The sequence below is a fragment of the Canis lupus genome, chromosome 9 (genome assembly GCF_003254725.2).
Source record: "Canis lupus dingo isolate Sandy chromosome 9, ASM325472v2, whole genome shotgun sequence".
NCBI lineage: Eukaryota > Metazoa > Chordata > Mammalia > Carnivora > Canidae > Canis > Canis lupus.
This window is the reverse complement of record NC_064251.1, coordinates 18,372,688-18,391,886: the sequence shown is the minus strand read 5'-3', so window position 1 is coordinate 18,391,886 and position 19,199 is coordinate 18,372,688. Positions and strand designations below refer to the sequence as shown.

Genomic DNA, 19,199 nt, shown 5'->3' with positions numbered 1-19,199 from the left:
TGTGTGACTAGAGTAAGCCCAGCGTCCTCGGGGAGCTCTACAAGCTGAGCTGGGACCTCCTGTGGGACTGGAGAAGGCTCAGCCTTCTCGGGGTGCTGTGGAGGCTGAGTCACAGTTACAGGAAGTGCCAAATCTACAGGTTTAACAGTGACATTGTGTAATTTTGGCCGCTGAGCTTCATTCTGACTCAGAGATGGCACATTTACCTCCTGAGGTGGTACCTCCTCATCTGGTGACTGAGCTTGGGCCTCCTGAGGGGTCGAAGGTTCTACTTCATCACGTGTCTCTGTAGGTTGAGCTGAGGTTTCCTGTTGGACTTCAGGGGTACTTGAAGGTTCAGCTGGGCCTCCGGTGGGCTTACAGAATTTCCAGCTTCCTTAAGGATCTCTGGAGGCTGAGATAGAGTGTCCTGAAGAAGTGGAGGTGTTTCTGTCTCTTCAGGGGACTCTGGATGCTTGGCCTGGGCCTCCACTCCAGGCACAAAAGGTTCAGGTTCCTCTACAGTGGGCTGGAGAGGTCCTGCAGGGGTCTCCTGCAGGAGTGAAGAAATTTCAAGCTCCTCAGGGAGCTCTGGGGGTTGATCTGGTCCCCCTGGGAAATCCATTGGTCGGTTTTCCTCAGGGTATATGATATCCATACCAGAATCTGAATAATCGTCCTGCAGTTGTTCTAGGAGCTCTTTATTTGCAAATTGGTTTGGAGTTCCAATAACAACTTTGGCAAGCCTTCGATGCTGAACTAGATCTTTGTCCAGGTTTGGGGATGAAACAAAAAACTTTCTTTGGTTTAAACCCTGACTATCCAGAGGTGGAGCAAGTATTTCCAATGACTGGTGATCTTCTGGCTCATCTCCAGTTTTCATCTTACTTTTGAGTGGAGGAGGCAGAACTATGGCCTGATTCTCATCACCCAACGCTGGAACCACTTGTAAGAGCCTTTCGTGCAGGGTTGGCTTGTCATTCAGATACTGATCTGTCTCTGGGGGCAGCTCACCATTTGAATCCGTGTCCAGGAATGGAACCAAAGTCTCAGTCAACTGCTTAGGCGGGGCCGATATCTGGGCTGGAGCAGAGGACCTCAAGTTATTAAAGCCCCCCCCCCCCCCCCCCCCCCCGCCTCTGCGGGGCGGGTAAGTGCCTGGAGCGATTCATGCAGGAGTTCAGAAGAGTGCGAAGACCAGGGTTCCGGGGGTTCCGGGGATCTCCGAGGGCCGGAGGTCCGACGGGCCCACGCCAGAAGCGGAGCTGCCTGGCCCAACAACCACAATGGTTGCCAGGTAAAGAGAAGTAATAAAACACAGAACATGATACTCTGCGGAGCAGAGACCCAAGCCAGTGGGGCGCTCGGTCTCGCCAGAGAAACCGAAATGTTCAGGGAGCCCGGTGACGCCCCCATTGTTAGCAACTGCGCGCCCCTCCCCCGCCTGCGTCCCACCCTTTATTTACCACCTTTGTGAGCTTGGCACAGCTGGGGTGCGGCTGGGCTCCGAAGCCCCTGGTTCAAGCCTCTTCCCCAGAATCCCCAGGCCAAGCCTCCCTTCCCCTGCAAAGGCCACCACTACCTCCCGCCGAGCTACAGGGAAGGATTTGGGCTGCTGGAGTCTGCAAGGACCCAGACTCCAGCCGCTCTGAGGTGTAGGGTCGGGGTGTGGAGCAGTTTCCCCAGGAAGCAGAAGACCTGGCGTCCCGGAGATTCAAAATGCTAGTCCACTTCTGGCGGATCGAACTTGTCCTCTTCAAAGCTTAAATCCGAGACACATTCCTCCTCCCCCTGGCTGTACTGCTTCTAAGAAAAGAGGCTGACCTGAAGAATAAGCACAGGGACAGTGGGGAGGGGAGCACACTTCACGGTTACTCTGAATGTTGCCATTTCCTCTAAGTTCTCCCATCCGAGTACTAACCAGGCCCGACCCTGCTTAGCTTCCGAGATCAGACGAGATCGGGCGCGTTCAGGGTGGTATGGCCCTAGACTCCTCTAAGTTCTCAATACGCATGTCTGAGTTTTAATTCACTACTGTGTTAGGAGGAGGCTACCTACCACTGAATCAGCGATGGCTCCAAACTCTGTGGGAGGGGCTTGGGGGCATGGGGGGAGGGGAGAGGTGAGCAATTCATTCTGGGAGTGAGAGTCTGAAACCAAGGGACTAGCCCTCCGTTTACATTAGGATGGAAAACTTCCGCGCCCCACCTACACTCAACACACCTGTCAATCTAGAACAAGTAACCTTGAGGTCTACCCTGTGTGCACGCATGGAGAAGGCACTTAAAATGTTGAGGTCAGCATGTTAAACTTTCTGGAAATACTGTAACTAGCGCCCCGTTTACTTCCTTCACTGTCCTTTCTATAATCTCTTTCATTTTAGTCCGTGTTTATGGGCTGGCACAAGCTCTGGAGAACGTAGGTTTTTGTTTTGCTTTGCTTTCAAGGATTTATTTATTCAGAGAGACAGAGGCAGAGACACAGGCTGAGGAAGAAGCAGGCTCCATGCAGGGAGCCCGACGCGGAACTCGATCCGGGTCTCCAGGATCACACCCTGGGCTGCAGGCCGCACTAACCCGCTGCGCCGCCAGGGCTGTTGGAGAGAACGGATTTTATCCTATTCCCAGTGTCTAGCACATACTGTGGTTTTTAAATGGAACTAATTCCATAACTTATTTAGGTCTTATTTAGGAATGGATCTGTTGTTAGAGTCAGGTTTCTGAAATCTATAGCATCAATACTGAATCTCTTTCTCTCACATTTCACAGGAAGCTAGACTTCTTAAAGCGTAAACTTGGATAAGTCTGAAATTTCCTTGACTGGCTTGATTTAAATTGAATTAGAAGAATTTTTGCACAGACAAAACTTCAAATGCTTTTTCAGAAAGTAACCATCTTTTCTTTCTCTACTCTCTTCCCTTCAAAACAAATGTTGCAACTTCGGAGTTAGTTAAATAATCAGAATTCTAGCTCCAAATTAAGTTCTCAATGACATGAAACACATTTTTTGCTCCTTTTATTTTTTTTAACATTCAATATATAGAACATTGGCATTTTATTTTAGAAATTATTTTGTCAACTTAATCCCTAATTCAGCGTTAGGGTTACAGAAAAATTTGTCAGCAAAATATTTCATACAAGATGTGTATGAGATACTGATATCTGGGTAATATACCTTATTTGAAAGACAGTTTTTAAAAAAATATTTTATTTATTCATGAGAGCCACACAGGGATAAGCAGAGACATAGGCAGAGGGAAAAGCAGGCTCCCTGAGGGGAGGGATGTGGGACTCCATCTCATGACCCTGGGATCAGGCCCCAAACCCAAGGCAGATGCTCAACCACTGAGTCACTCAGGTGTCCCAATGCACATAAAGGTTTTCAAATGCTGTAGCATCATCTCACTTAAGGCCATAGTAACTCTGTTCCCAAGTCCCTGAGATTCTGTTTGAGGGGAGCGCTAAAAGGCCGTGTCCTCTTCTATGTCCACAACTATAGGAACACTCTGATGCATTTTGCTCTCCAAATTTCAAAGAAGGTGTCAGAGCCAAGGGCCAAGGCTTCAAGAAAAGCCCTAGAAATTCCCTGCACTCAAAAGCAGTTTCAGAGTTTCACATTTCCCTAAAGATGACAGAACTAACCATAGTCTTCCAAATCCTGTCAGTTGCTTTTAATTATGGTTATAGTGGCTATGGAACACTTTAACTTTAATAGCCAGGTGCTTGAATTAAATCATGTAGCTCCTCTTGGGTTCTGGCATCTGTAATCTCTTCACACTGTCTGTATTCCACAGCTATTTTACCACTTTCTGTAATAAAGTTAACGAGGATCAATTCAGAGTTTTTCTTGTTCTAAAATGTGCTGTACTGGGTCTTATGCTATATGTTAGCAAATTGAACTCCAATAAAAAAAAATAAAAATAAAATTTGCTGTATACAGTAATAGAACCCATCATTAGACATTCTTTTGAAATTTAAAAGCAGAAAATAATAGCATTTTCCTGGAAGTTTTCTCATCTCACACTTCTGTCTTTATCATAACTATTTTTAAAGACTTTATTTGAGAGAGAGAGAGAGAGCGCATAAGCAGGGGGGAGAGACAGAGGGCGAGATAAAAGCAGACTCCCCACTGAACAAGGGAGTCTGACTGTGGGGCTTGATCCCAGGACCCTGGGATCATGACCTGAACCAAAGGCAGACACTTAACTCATTGAGCTACCAAGGCACTCCTCCATCTCAGTTTTTAAAAAGATATGTGTGTGTGTGTGTGTGTTTGTGTGTGTGTGAGAAAGAGAGAGAGAGAGAAAGAGAATGTATGTGAGGGCACTGGTAGAGGGAGGGGCAGAAGGAGAGGGAGAGAATCCCAAGCAGATTCCCTGCTAAGTGTGGAACCCCCAATTCAGGGATCGATCTAGGACCCTGAGATCGTGACCTAAGCCAAAATCAAATGTCCAATGTTGGAGCCATCTAGCCACTCACAAGTCCCTCCATCTCATTTACTGATAAACCAATCACACTTAAAAAAACATTATGCTGGACAATATGCTTTAATATCTGATAGCTCTATTCTCTCTCATTACCCTTCCTTTTTTTTTTTATACTAAAGATTCCTGTATATCCTTAGATTTTTTCCAGAATACATTTAAAAGCAGTTTGTCCAGATCCCCTCCCCAAAGCATATCTTTCCCCCCCACCAAAACATGTCTCTATTTACCTATAATCTATCTACCTACCTATATAGATATGCAGATACAGACAAAAATGTACGTATCTTCAAGAGATTTCTAGATGTTAGCTAATTCAACACCAATCTTGAGGCTGGATTAAGTATCTTTCTAAATCTGTGACCCTGTCTCTCGTAATAACTATTTTTAAGGGTATAGTTCAGTGGCATTAAGTACATTCACATTGTTGTGCAACCATTTCCAGAACATTTTTCTTTTCATGTGCCCAAACTGAGACTCTGTATCCATTCCACAATAACTCCCCATCCCACCCACAGCCCAGCCCCTAGCAACCACCATTCTTCTATTCTGGAAGCCTATTGAGATGATCCCTTCCCTGCTGCTTTCAATCCAGCTGGAGTCCAGTTTTCCTCTCCTTGCAGATACAATATACAATACTTTGGAGAGGGGGCGGGCATGCATCTGAACACTTTATTGGCAGAAACAGGCCTATGTACCTTATAGACAATACAATTTCCCTTAAGGCAAACTAGAGCTACAAGACTTTTTAGCCTAAGGAGTTTTGAATGTGTATTGGATACCACAGCATATTAGGGTGAGGGTTGGCATTTTAGGGCGAGGCCAACAACCCAAAAGTTTAGTTTGGTTCTAAAAGGTTGTCAGTCAGAGTTGACAGCTAATGGAGATTCCATCTGATGACCACCGAAGTCAATCTTCACTGGAAGAGCTGCCCAAGCTGGAAACCTGTGACCAATCCAGGGTCAGGGTGAATTCTTACAAGCAAACAAAGCTTCTAATATTTAGCTAGGATTTCTTAGTCTTTTTTTAAAGATTTTATTTATGAGAGAGAGAGAGAGAGAGAGAGAGGCAGCAACACAGGTAGAGGGAGAAGCAGTCGCCATTCACGGAGCTCAACCTGGGACTGGATCTCAGGTCTCCAGGATCAGGCTCTGGGTAGAAGGTGGCGCCAAACCGGTGAGCCACCAGGGCTGCCTGGATTTCTTAGTCTTTAACACTCAAGGCTCTGAAGCAGGGGAACAACTTGGGGACCCTCTACTAATTATAAAATTGGCAAGAAAAAAAAAACCCACAAAAACAAAACAAAACAAAACAAAACAAAGGGCTCCTGGGTAGCTTAGTCTGTTGAGTCTCTGATTCTTGATTTCGGCTCAGGTCATGATCTCAGGGTTGTGAGACTAAACCCCACATTGGAGTCCATGCTGGACTTGGAGCCTGCTTCATATTAGCTCTCTCTTCCTCTCCCTCTACTCCTCCCCTGCCTCCCTCTCTAAGAAAATAAATAAAATAATAGTAAAAAAATAAAATTTCCTTTGAGCACAGCCTGTAACATTCACAGCACTGTAGGTAGAACTCAACAGGGAATATAATCAACACTATTCAATAGGATGACCACTTTCAAGGTTCACAAAAACATAGTTGATCATTACATCAGAATCATATTTACTCAATATGTCAGTGCCAGAAACAAAAACTGAAACCGAACTGATTCAAGAAACATAGTCTAATAAATTCTCCAAGAGGAAAACAATAATGATAAGAAGTTGACATGTTTTGTCTGCTTACCATGTTCCAGGGATAGTTCTAACCTTTTTATATTCATCATCTCGTTTACTCTTACAATATCCCCCATGATGTAAGGTGAATTACCTTAGTTTGCAGATAAAGAAATAGCAGCCTAGAGAGAATAAATACCTACAAATTGGACTCTAAAACCTAAAATTGCATAAGAAATCTAGAGACAGAGATGGACAACAGATACCCAAAGCTTCTAATCACTATATCACTACTTTGTGTTATGGGCAAGCAATCAAGAAAGAAGATTGGATCAAACACTTCCTATGTGGAGGCAAGTCACTGTATACCTATACACTGGGGACAAAAATATTTGCTGTCATTTGTCTCACACATACAACAAAGAACAAATTTGAGACTGCCACTTTGGAAGCATTTGGTGAATTAAAGAATATGAAGTGTTTTCATCCAACTAACTTTTCAAAATGAGTTTATGAGTTTATTTGCTCAAGGAACATGAAGTATTTTAAGGACAAAAAAAAAAAAAAAAACAAAAAAAACAAAAAAAAAACAATGAAGCAAGTCTTACCTAAAACTGCAACCAACAGTTTTTGGAATGCATCAGACATGGCCTTCTTTATAGGAAGCTTCTGGGTTGTTTTCCTTTTCATCAGAAATGATAAAGGCCCTAAATCCAAACAAAACAAATGAACTTAAAATTTATAGCTGAAAGATAACTGATTTTTATTGTTGTATGTTTAAAAGGAAAGTGCATCCATGATTCTTAGATCATTATCCTAGCAACTAAGGGCAGGCATAACACAAGAGTTTGGTGGAATGGCTCTGCTGTAGGTGTATCCTGGAAGGGCACATTCTTACTGCCCTGATCTCTCTCAGAAGTTCCTGAAGTACCAGAAGGGAGGTGCAAGCCAAAAAGGTGGCACAAATCTCACATCACAGATTTCAAATGGACAAGTAGAAACTCTACTTCTACAGACCCTACCTACTCTCCTGTGCATCAAGGGCTGGAATCACACAGTAAGAAACATTTGGTGTTAGTGCACATGACCTGGTCTCTTCCTAAGCATCACCCACCCACCCACCCTGTTAGCCTATTTGCTAACAGCCCTGTCCCTGCCTTAAAACCCTAAGCCGAGGGACACCTGGGTGGCTCAGCGGTTGAGTGTCTGCCTTCAGCCCAGGGCATGATCCTGGGGTCCCCGGGATCGACTCCCACATTGGGCTCCTTGCATGAAGCCTGCTTCTCCCTCTGCCTATGTCTCTGCCCTCTGTATGTGTGTGTGTCTCTCATGAATATATAAATAAAATCTTCAAAAACAAACAAACAACTCAGAGCTTAAGTGCTATGAACTCTGGGGAAAAAACAGTATCAATCGGAATACCTTTTCTAGGAATCTATATTTGTTTCTTTACACGGCAGCCCTTTTATAGGAGGCAAAGGACTGAACATTTACACAAGAGTTTATTTAAATCTTTAGTTGATAATTTTGCTGGCACAATTGAAGGCTACAAGAGATCTGAATTTGAAGGACTAGGACTATTTTAGCACAAGGCAAATTCTTAACCAAAAATAAGAAAAATATTACTTCCCTCTTCCTAAACTTCTTGGCAGAAAGTCAGCTTTTGAATTTTAAAGCTAAAGGTTCTTTCAGGTATTGCCTATGATTTAAAAAAAAAAAAAGAAAGAAAGAAAAAAAAAAAAAAACGTGCATTGTAGGGCAGAAATACTTCACCCAGCGCTTTAGTAGCTCAGCAAGGGGAAAGACTTGATGATATATCTGAAAAGATGAGTTTTGGAAAGATTCTACCTCCACTCCACTCTACCTCCACCTCTACCTCCACTGTAAACAGACCTTCCTGCAGCTTATCCAAAGGCTCCTGGACCAAGCCAACTCCAAGACTCTTGCACTCATAGGATGGCAACACCACCTCTAAAGCACAGAAGAATTGCAGGCTCTGCTTCTGAAGGGGTTCCGTGGTATCTTCATTTTCCCTTTCTTCAAGGTCAGAAAGATCCTGAAGCTGTTGGGATTTTCCATTAAAGGTCCTTCCTAGGATCTCAAGATGTTTTCTTATTAGAAATAAGAACTAAACTCCAGCAAACCTAGCTAACAGTTGAAGTATCCTATAGCTTCAAAATCAAGTAAGACTTGCAAATGAACTATTAGATATAGACAATTGTTTTCTATTCTACACCCTACAAATATTGGTGAAAATTATGGACACCACCACCCAAATCATTGAGAGTATTATTAATTTTAGGTGGCAGGCCAATGTTCAGGTCCGTCCACTTAGAGGACTCTCACATCTCCCCATTCCAGTTCTCTCTTCTCTAATGTCCAAGATTTCGATGTTGAAGTGAGTCTGATTAGTCAAAGAAAATCTATAAAGTTTGCCTTGATGATCCTTTTTGACCATCCATTGAAACCAAAATAATAATTTGCCAATTCTTGGCATTGGGAGCTGTTTAGGGCAAGGGCCTGATGTTGAACTGCTTTATGTTTGGTCCCAAGATGAACCTAAAGACATGAGAGAGAGATCGAAAAATATCACAACCTGCACATAGGCTAGTTTTGGATACACCTGAGAATTATCAATACCTATTTCATGAACTGATTGTGAAGATTAAATAGGCTACAACATTGTAAGCAATGAGCTCATAGTAAGCCCTAAATGAGTGTTATTTATCATTGTTAAGCTACAGTACTTTTCCGCATCATTTCTAGGGCCTCTGATTAATTGGAAGATTTCCGTCACCTCTAGTGGTGAGAGTGATGATGAAAGCAAGGAAGCCCTCCAGAAGCAAATGACAGGGTTGTAGGTGAGCAAAGGAAGTAGATTGTTTTTGTTGTCCCATCCTGTAGCTCCTGTCTGAGAACACAACCTGAAGAGCAGACAAGATGGAGCTAACAGGGACATAGGACCTTAATCTGCAACACTCCTCTCCCCAAGTTACTAACCTGTTAGAACAAGGAATATACATACTTCTATAAATTTTATAAGCAACGAAACAATTAGAGGTTATTTGCATTAAATAGCTCCTTTGAGAATGCAAATGCCTCCAGTGTTAACTCTCTAAATAATTTACATTCTGTGGTGAATTTCTTATATCCACTAGTTTAGTCCTAAATGCCTATGTCAACTTTAGGCAGGATGTAGTATATTAACATATTCATAAATATTTAAATAATTCAAATAAAGTCATAGCACTATTGGTTTTCAATTTTTTTAAAGTTTTATTTATTCATGAGAGACACACAGAGAGAGGTAGAGACATAAGCAGAGGGAGAAGCAGGCTCCCTTGGGGAGCCAGATGCAGCACTGATTCCCACAACCCCAGGATCACGCCCTGAGCTTAACCACTGAGCCACCTAGGTTTCCCAGCACTATTAATTCTTTTTTTTTTTAAGATTTATTTATTTATTAGAGACGCAGAGAGAGAGAGAGAGACAGAGAGAGACAAAGGAAGAAGCAGGCTCCAGGAAGGAAGCTTGACATGGGCAGCACTAAACCACTAAGCCACCAGGGCTGCCCTATTAATTCTTCATTGTTTGTTCCTCCATCCTTCTCTATCACTAGTTCATAAGCTCCATTAGTGCTTGAAGGAAACATATCTTATTCTTTTCTCATTCCTAGAACCAAGTACATTCTGTTGTTCATTGAAAGAATCAATGAAAGAATGAGTGATAAGAAAATGAAAGTACTTTCTCTAGCTGAAGCTGCCTGCTGGGAAGGAGAAATGAAGACAAACTTTTAAATGTTGAGTGCTGCAGGGGAGGCTAATAGTGAGGCATAGTGGAGCTGTTCTGGACAAGAAGGAAGCTTCAGAAGGGCTCTGAGCCTCCGAGTTGGAGAGATAGCTGTCACCTTGGATAAGCTTGCCAACCAATTTTCTTCATGCTACCGAAAAACGCTCTCAGGTGCCTTAGACCTTTCCTTGATTTATTTGATTTAAGACATTATTCTTTTTTCTGTACTTATAAAAGGCAAAAAACAACAACAAAAAGCCCAACCAGGAACTATGTGTAGTTGCCAAAGTATTAAAGAACACATAAGTAAACTGGCTAACAATTTTGGAAAGCAGGAGTAATAACCCAAGGTTCTGTGTTAAATAAATAAAGAGGGTGCCTGGATGGCTCAGATGGTTGGGCACCTGCCTTCGGCTCAGGTTGTGATCCCAGGTTCTTGGGATCAAGTCCTGCCTGCATCAGGCTCCCTCCTCAGCAGAGAGTCTGCTTCTCCCTCTCATGGTCTCATCCTCTTTCAAATGAATAGGTGAAATTAAAAAAATAAATAAATTCACATAATAGTAAATATAAGCAACACTCTTCTTGTGAAGATTTCCTAAAATAAGAGGCAGCATAAAATGACACGGGATTCATTTTTTTAACGGTTTTATTTCCTTATTCATGAGAGAGAAAGAGAGAAAAACAGAGACACAAGCAGAGGGAGAAGTGGGCTCCATGCAGGGAGCCCGATGTGGGGCTCCAGGATCACGCCCTGGGCTGAAGGCAGGCGCTAAACCGCTGAGCCACCCGGGGATCCCCGACACCGGATTTAACATCAATTGGGGGTTGATCTCTCGCTTCCAGTTTTTGTCATGAACCCTAAGTAAGCCACTTAACTATCCTGAGTTCGAGTTTCTTCGTGTAAAAAAAGGAAAAGGAAAACAAGTAAAAGAAAAACACAAAAACGACACAGCCACCCAAGGAAACCAGAGGATCGATGTAGCAATGCACCCGAAAGCATTCTGTAAATCAGGAGTGCTCTATGAATGCTAGTCTGTTGTCACAGAATTCGGCACTTTGTGCCAGCGGAGTTAGGAATTTCCTACTTGACCCACCTTCAGTGGAGAATTCTGAAACAGATGCTTCTCGTGACATGCCCTTTGTGCTCTGTGAGCATCCCTTGCTGAATAAAACTTGATGATGGCACAGAAACCAGGGCGGGCCACTGCCGCGTTTGGGAAGACTCCTACCGAATACAGGAGGCCGAACTGGGAGAATGCTGTGACCAGAGAGCGCTGCGGGCTGGTCCCGCACCAAATACGTACATGAAATTTCACGCCCAGAAACCAAAACTGCCCGTTCCCTTATATTCCCTAAACCCTCTGCACAGGCAACCCAAGCACTTGTCACTTCGCGAACAGGTTTTCCTCTGGAACCCTAAGATTCGAAAAGCATTAGGAGGCAACAGGCGCTGGCTGTGGAGCGCTGCCCCTCAAAAGTCTCTTGGGGCTGAGCGGCCGCCGAGGTCCCCTCTAGAACCAGGGTGCCTCTCAGCGGAGACTACAAAGCGCTGAGGGGTAAGGCCAGTCTCCAGGGCTCCCGGTCACCCGGTCACCGAGGGGGCGGCCTTCTCCCTGCCCCCTCCATCCTGGCTCGGCTCCCGGGCAAGGCCTCGGCCGAGGGTCCGGACTTAGCTCCCACACCAGCAAGGTTTTATCCCTCTCGGTGGGAACCGCAAAAGACACCGACTCCGCCACCCTCGCGTCACTGCTCGCAAGGTGCCCCCGCGCTTCTTCAAGAGAGGCGGGGCCGGGGGCGGGGCCGGCTCGGCGGGAGTGGGGAGAGCCCCGCCCCGCCCCGCCCGCCCTGGCCCCCCACTCTGCGCGGGTCTCTAACTCTACTTCCCCTCCCGCAGCCCCACCGCGCCAGAGTCCTAGAGCTTCCTTCTTCTCTTCGAGTGAATTTTTAGGGTAGAGTCCAAAGGGTGAGCTTCCAGGATCCCAGCGTACGGTCATCTTTATAGCAACTGGCGTCAGCGGCACTGCCAGAGAAGATGTAGAGTCCTAGGCCGTTAGTAGTTACCTACTGACCTTTAAACATGTGCATTTCTCCGGTCGCCTGGCTGGCTCAGTGGTTGGGGGTTTCCTTCCGCGAGGGCTAGGGCGTGATCCCGGGATGCCAGGATCCGTCCCACCTCGGGCTCCCCTGGGGGAGACCCCTTCTCCCTCTGCCTACGTCTCTGCCTCTCTCTGTGTGTTTCTCATGAATCAATAAAATCTTTAAACATTTTTTTAGATTTCTCAACTCCGTGTGGGAAATGATCTCTAAAGATAGAATACTTTGGCTTAATGCTTTCAGGAGGCACGCCTGGGTGGCTCAATGGTTGAGCATCTGCCTTCCGCTCAGGGTGTGATCCTGGGGTGCACGATTGAGTCCCACATCAGGCTCCTTGCAGGGAGCCTGTTTCTCCCTCTGCCTGTCTCTCTGCCCCTCTCTCTCTCTCTCTCTCTCTCTCTCTCTCTCTCTCTCTCTATATATATATATATATATATATATATATATATAAAACAAAATCTATCCCATTTTATTATCCTAAAAATATGACCTTCATTTTTCATGCTAAAAAATGTTTTATGAAGAGTTGCTGATAGAGGATAGTTTTAATGAGTGCTTTTACCTGAGCTTTAAAATAAAAAGTTGGAATTTTTTTCCAACTTTGTTGATGTTTTACTGGTCTGTGAAATCCAAGTGAAGGCCCAGAAGTAGGGATATCAGTGGCCCAAGTGGGACAGTTTAATCAAACAGTGTTGTTAGCTATGTGCAGGACATTCCTCCAACTGCCCCTTTTCTGTCTTTGCATTGTCCTTATGCACGTTTTACTCCGCATTAGCACCTTCAGATCCCAAATAGAGATGCCTTTATTTTCTTAAACATCTAGATTTTAGCCCATTCTCTGAAAGCACCCCCAAATCATTGGCACCTGGCACCATCTCTTGACCCCAGCCAGCACTACTTTCTCCACCTCAATATACAAGACCCTTAGCCCCAACCATTATCTTCTTCGGAATCTTCTTTTACTCTGAAAGTAGTTGGCTTTGGAGGAATAACCGGGATCCTGATACTGTTTTAACCCAAAAATTGTAGATTTTATTACCCATCTCATTATCCATTGTATTCATTGTATGTATCCACTCAATTATTATACCCATTGGTTGAGTATGTCTCCGCTTCTCTGGGTAGCTTATAAACACCTCAAGAACAATAGTTGTGGTTTATTTTCCTTCTTCTAGTGCCTGCCACACTCTTAGATTAGGTACTGGAATATATCTAGAATTAAAAATGAACAAATCAACACATTCTTTGCACAAGGAATGCTTTAATAATTATCCAAATATAACAACTTCTTCATTGTGGTCCTCTTGGTTTGCAAATGAGAGTCAGAACCAGAGGCCTGGGCCCAGACAGGTACAAGGAGGAAGCCCGAGAAAACCATTTATTCCTGGGGGCTATGGTCAGGTTTATTGGTAAATGGGAAGGAAAGAAAATAACCTGAAGCAGAGGCAAGAGGAAGGAGAAATGAATTCCTGAGTGAGAAGAGGAGCTCTGGAATGACTCTACGGCAGCCCTGTGTCCTGTCTCATCCCGAGAAACATCCTGTCATCCAGTAGGAGAGTGGCCGGCCTGCACAGTGCAACCTCCATGCTACCCTGTGGAAAGAAAACAGATTGGTTCTTGTTTTTACCACTCAGTAAGCTCCTTCTGCACCTACATGACCCAGATCTTAGAGCAGTGCTCAGAATCCCCTTCATTCCTAGCTCTCTGCTTTGTCCCCCCTGGCCCTCTGATTCTTCCCTTAAATTTCCCCTATCTGTGGTCTTTGTCCTCTACTTCCCCCACCCGATATGCTTCCACATTTTCAAATCCTTCTCTTCCTCTGAAGTAGGAGAGCACCATTGTAGAAGGATGAAAGATACTAAATAAATTAAAAGGTAAATAAATAAATAATCAATCTCAGGTGCAACCATTGACTCTTCCTCCAGAACAGGTCAGCCCTCATAGCCATCAGTGTCCCTTGTGCGTGGTGTTTCTAGAGTAGGCAAGGCACTTAACTCCCTCCATCCTCACAGACGCCTGGAGGCCAGTTGTAGTCAACTGGCCAGTTGTATATACAGCCAGTTGTATTCTGTGTATATCTGGTTTGAAGCTCAGAAAAGTAAAGTAAACATCCTAATGTCCACCGTCGTGGACAAATGCTGACAGGGGCATTTACATTTACAGAAAACGTTGCTGCCAATTAGCGAGAGGGGACCCTGTGGCAACCATGAAGGTATAGCTCAATTGCTCCCAGGCCTCCAGCTGATGGAACCAAGCAGGGATCTGCATCCAAACTGAACCAATCAGGTTCTTTATCCCAGGCACTTGGACAGGGACTAAGCCTAGGCAGTCTCTGTTGCTGCTCAGGACATTAGCCCATCCACTTGGGGCAGCCAGAGTCTGTGCTGTGGAATGTGGAGCAGAGAATGCTGCTCTCTACCAAGAAAGTAGTGAAGCAAATGCACCAGGAGGCAGAAACTTGCCAGGAAAAGCTGGCTGACACTTTCCAGCTCTGCTTCCATTACCTTCTGAGGTCTAGCCGCACCTGTGTAAGCTCAGTGAGACACCTTGTGCCCTCAGGATACAGCTCCCTCAACTCACTTGAGTTACTTTGTTACTGCATCCAAAAGAGTTTTATTTATTTATTTTTTAAAGATCTATTTTTTTTAAAGATTTTATTTATTCATGTGAGACACACAGAGAGAGACAGAAACATGGGCAGAGGGAGAAGCAGGCTCCCTGATGTGGGATTCGATCCCAGGCCCTGGGGGATCACCACCTGAGCTGAAGGCAGATGATCAACCACTGAGCCACCCAGGCACCCAAATATTTATTTATTTATTTATTTTGAGAGAGAGAGAGAGAGAGCGAGCACCCTAACGGGGTGAGGGCCAGAGGGAGAGGGGGAAATCCCAAGCAGACTCTGTGCTGGTGTGGAGCCTGACATGGGGCTTGAATCATGAGTGTGAGATCATGACTTGAGTGGAAATCAAGAGTTGGACGCTCAACTGACTCAGCCATCCAGACGCCCCCTCTAAAATAATTTTAGTACATCAGAGAAAGACCCAGATCCTGGGTATTGTAAGTCAGAGTTCCAAGCCCTGCCACTCTCCCACATTTTTCTAGGCTATAAAAGGGTCTAGTCCTTGCCTACTGTGCCTTTCTCTGTCACTACAACCTTCCCAGTGCTCTGGCTGCTAACTTAGTCCCACAGTGTTCTCCTCACCAGTTCTTCATACCCCCTGCTCCAGAGACAATCTTTTTTTGCACAGCTGATGGCTGAGAGAAGATTGAGGCTCAGTACGTCTGGAAGGGAGAGAGAGAGAGAGAGAGAGAGAGAGCGCACCTGTGAGAACAGAGGACTAAGACTGAGGCAAGCTCTCTCTCCCTTGGCTTGTCCCTGCGCTGGCATGTACCCCCCAGGGGCTGAGTATTTCCAGATTAGGCAAAGCCTCCCTCCCAGAGGCCTATTTAGACATCCCCACAATGGGGATAGGGAGTGGCCTGGGTTCTGGCAGGAGGCACAGGACAACTGTTTACCCCCATACTTCCTAGTCAGGGTAGATGGTAGTTCATGCCACGTTTGAGGGTTTCTAGGGAGAGGAGATGTCAAAACAGGCAGCATAGAGACCAAGGTAAATCTTGCCTGATCAGGGAGGCTCTTCAGATGAAGAGTCTCGGGATATGAATCAGAGTATGAAAGAGGAGAGAAGGTCCAAGTCATGGACCTATGGAGCCTCCTGGAGCGGCTCTGAGGTGGGCAGTTTGCACTTGGCCTTTAATCAGACATTGGCCAAAGTTTTTACTTGATGGTTAGAGTGGAGCCTTCAGGGCCACCAGCCTGGAATTCGGCACTGGTTCTATGAGCCTCAGTTTGCTCATCTGAAAAGTGGGCATAATAGTTTCCATCACATGAAACGCTGGGTAAAATGGGCTCTGCAGGTAAAATGGTTAGTATATAACACACTCTCAAGAAATGTTGGCTGCTGCTGTTGCTCCTGCTCTGCTATTAACTATGCAGAGCTTTTCTAGAACCCGTACACCAAAGAATCTGCTAAGTGGATGGGCACTACAGCCACTTGTCAAGTCCTCTGCTCAGCAAAAACATTCCTGGACTCCATGGGCAGTCCCTCTGGGGACATTCCCAGGCCTTGCATAGGAATAGAAGTCCTGTGAGTAGAGCTTTCCCACCCTGGAGCCCTGGCCAGACCTTGACAGTCCTCGTGGCAAATGTTTTCTGAGTGACTCCTGTCATCATTGCACCAGTAATGGCTGTTGATCTGGAAGCTGCCGTCTGCGTTTTCATTTCCCTTCGATATGTTGAATCTGCTTTCCACAAAAGCCAGACATAGCCCTTCAAACAGGGAGAAGAGGGTTTTTAGAAGAGGGTTTTATGTTTTTAAAAGAGTGGGTTTTTTTTGTTTGTTTTTAGGGTTATTGAGCTGAAGGAGGAGGGAGATGGAGAGAGGGAGATCAGGAAGCGGAAGAAAGACAAGAGGATAGGCACTTTTACGGAGGGATATTGAAGGTAGACAGGCATTCAATTTTCAAAGAAGTGAGACTATAAATGGCAAGCAAAGACAATGGGTCTCTTTGGGGCCCTTTACAATTACTGTCAAACAGCCAATCCCTTTGGGCCTGGTACCAGAACTTAGAGGGGATGTGTATCCAAAAAGCCCAGGAAATTATAAATTATAAATGTTAACAAATGGGCCTGGGTGCCTCCTGAATGTCTAGATACTCTGGGGGAACTTGGCTCTCTCAGTTCAAGGGCAATCCAAATGGTCAAAACTCAACGATCCAGCACCTACAAAAAGAGGAAGCAATTCAAAAGCCTCCAAACCCACCTAGCCATCAGCTTCCCCAGGATCCACTCACCTACACTCTTCCCGACATGTAACATCACGTCTAGTACTGTGTTCCCTGTGTTCAGTACTGGGACTAACTTGCAATCAGCTCTGGCTGGGAGGAGCCCCGGGTGAGGGTCGTCTCTAAATGCCAGGAAAACCTTCATGGGCATGGGTCTGTGACCACAGCCAACCCCACATAGTGCAACCCCCTGGGTTTCTACAGATTACAGTCCAAAAGACAGTGATAAGCTTCCAGTGTCCCAGGCTGAATGAGTAGCCATCCCTCACCTTCCAGGTATTTGGATGATAAGGTACCATTGCAGCAGCCAACACAAGTAACATAATATGAATGCTAGAAACACAATCCTTGAGGACAGGTGCAGGAGCGCAGACATTCAGGAAAACCTCTTGAACCACGGGACATAGATCTCTACTCCTCCACACTTACTTACCATCTGAGGCCCTGTAGCAATGGAGCTACTCAGTAACTACCCGGCTCTGAAAAAGCACCTGGATTGGCTGTTGGGGGGCAGCAGGTGGGGCTGGCAAGAGACTGCACTAAGTTTTCAGATCAGATGGGGACCGCATTAAGGGAAGAATGGGCACAGAGCTGAGAGGAAGAGATGGGGGCATGGAGGCCTCATTTTAAGAAGATTGGGTTGGGGTGGTAGGAACTGGGGCGGCAAGAGTCGGGGGCAGTTTAGCAAAGATGAAGTGTTCTCAGGATGGCTGCAGGTGGAAAGAAAGCATGTGGTGGGCTGGGAAGTGAGGGCTTGAGTCGGTGTGGACAAGAAGATGCATCGAAGACTTGGGATAGGGCAGAGATCAGAGCTATCAAGAAGGGGGTGAGCTCAACAGGGCATCCGCTTGGATGGCAGGCATTGAATAAGGGTGGGTGGAGGTGGGTGTTAGGGCTGAGCAGACCTTCCGGGACTGGGATAAGAAAGCTGGGTCAGAAAAGGGGAAAGCCATAGCGGTGGGGCTCAGGGGAGGTTGGCGTGGAGCACGGGGATTGCCACAGGGGTTGAGGGGTGAGGATGTGATGCCTCAGAGGGCGGAGGAGGGATGTGTCTGCGCTCGGGGTTGGAACTGGACTCCCAGGGGGTCAAGAGTGTGGCTGCATTGACGCGACGCCAGGGGCGAGGGGGTGGGGGTACGTGCTGGGCTCGGGTCCCCGTCGGGAGAAGATGGAGGGGGCGGTCAGCAGGGGCTGTGCCGGCTGAAGGCTCGGCTCCGAGGGGGTAGGGCGCGGGCTTACAACGGGGAAGGCAAAGGGTTCTGAAGCAGGACAGCGCAAAGGCGACCAGGGGTCGGGACCACGGAACGCGCCCGCCGCCCGTTCGCATCTCGACCCCGCCCCCCTCCCCCCCCTCCCCCTGACCCCGGACTCACCAGAGCGAGCGGGGAGGGGGCGGGGTCGCTCCTGGCCGCTGCAGCCTCTCAGCCTCCGACCCGACGCTCCGGCCTCTCCGCCACCGACGCCCGGAAACTGCGCTCGAGGCGCCTGACGCCAACCCGGCGGTTGGGCGCTCGGCCCCGCCCCCGGCCCGCGGAGCCAATGGCGGGGCGGGAGGAGCCGCGGGGCGGGGCCAACGTTCCCGAAGCCGAGTTCCCCAACGGCCAGCGGGTGAGCGGTCTGGGAGGCTTGGACTCCACTAAGGGGAGAGGGAGATCCGCCTGCAGAGGTGAGGCCACTAAGCGAGGTCACCGACCTAAGAGGAGCTTGGCCCAAGGCCCGCCTCTAGCAGTGTCTGCGTCAGACTAGATCCCGGCTTCTGGGTCCGTGATCTCGCCTGGCCGCAGCGCCATGCGTGTAACGTTGGCCTCCTGAGGGGTAGGTTCCCACTGGTAAAATCAGACCAGTGACGTCTACGCTATTTTTGCCTCCCTGAGGGCATGGGCGCTGGTGGTGCTTGCAGCCCGGGGGCTCTGAGGGAAAAAAGTATACGTGTTTTGACCCTATCTTGTACCAACAGGGCGTCTTTAGCTCACCGCTCCCTCCTCCTCGGGACTTTCTCAGGTACCTGCCCATCAGCCCCTGAGGCACAAACCTGGAGGATCTGGTTCTTCTCATCTAGCCAGGTACTTGTGTGTCTGCTTTCCTCGGTAGAGTTGACATTTCTTTTGCAGGTGGACTCAGAACAAAAGGTCCAAAGTGTGTGAGAGGGGGGATGTCTGCTTTGGTCACTTCTCACCTGCAGGCTTTGGTCCAGCGGGGAGCGTAGGCCTGAGTGTGGGGACAGTGCCCAGAGGCAGAGGTACTACTAACTGCATGTCCAGGGGGACTTTGGGAGTATTTATAGGGCTGGC

At 46.7% G+C, this 19,199-nt stretch overlaps 2 protein-coding genes across 2 annotated transcripts; both read right to left on the bottom strand.

Annotated features, from left to right (window-relative positions):
- Positions 1–372: 372 nt before the first annotated feature.
- Positions 373–11,960, bottom strand: RDM1 (RAD52 motif containing 1). The gene is made up of 8 exons (XM_049113779.1): positions 11,623–11,960; positions 11,061–11,247; positions 8,614–8,736; positions 8,071–8,239; positions 6,786–6,884; positions 3,695–3,787; positions 2,038–2,075; positions 373–1,785 (listed from the first exon to the last, which is right to left on the bottom strand). The coding sequence occupies exons 1-8, from the start codon at positions 11,958–11,960 to the stop codon at positions 1,702–1,704; spliced, it is 1,131 nt and encodes a 376-aa protein (XP_048969736.1). The 3' UTR covers positions 373–1,701.
- Positions 11,961–13,301: 1,341 nt separating this feature from the next.
- On the bottom strand, positions 13,302–18,963 carry LOC118355799 (uncharacterized). Its single transcript, XM_049113778.1, has 6 exons — positions 18,882–18,963; positions 18,736–18,818; positions 18,282–18,630; positions 16,250–16,393; positions 15,266–15,345; positions 13,302–13,652 (listed from the first exon to the last, which is right to left on the bottom strand). The coding sequence occupies exons 1-6, from the start codon at positions 18,961–18,963 to the stop codon at positions 13,560–13,562; spliced, it is 831 nt and encodes a 276-aa protein (XP_048969735.1). The 3' UTR covers positions 13,302–13,559.
- Positions 18,964–19,199: the final 236 nt, after the last annotated feature.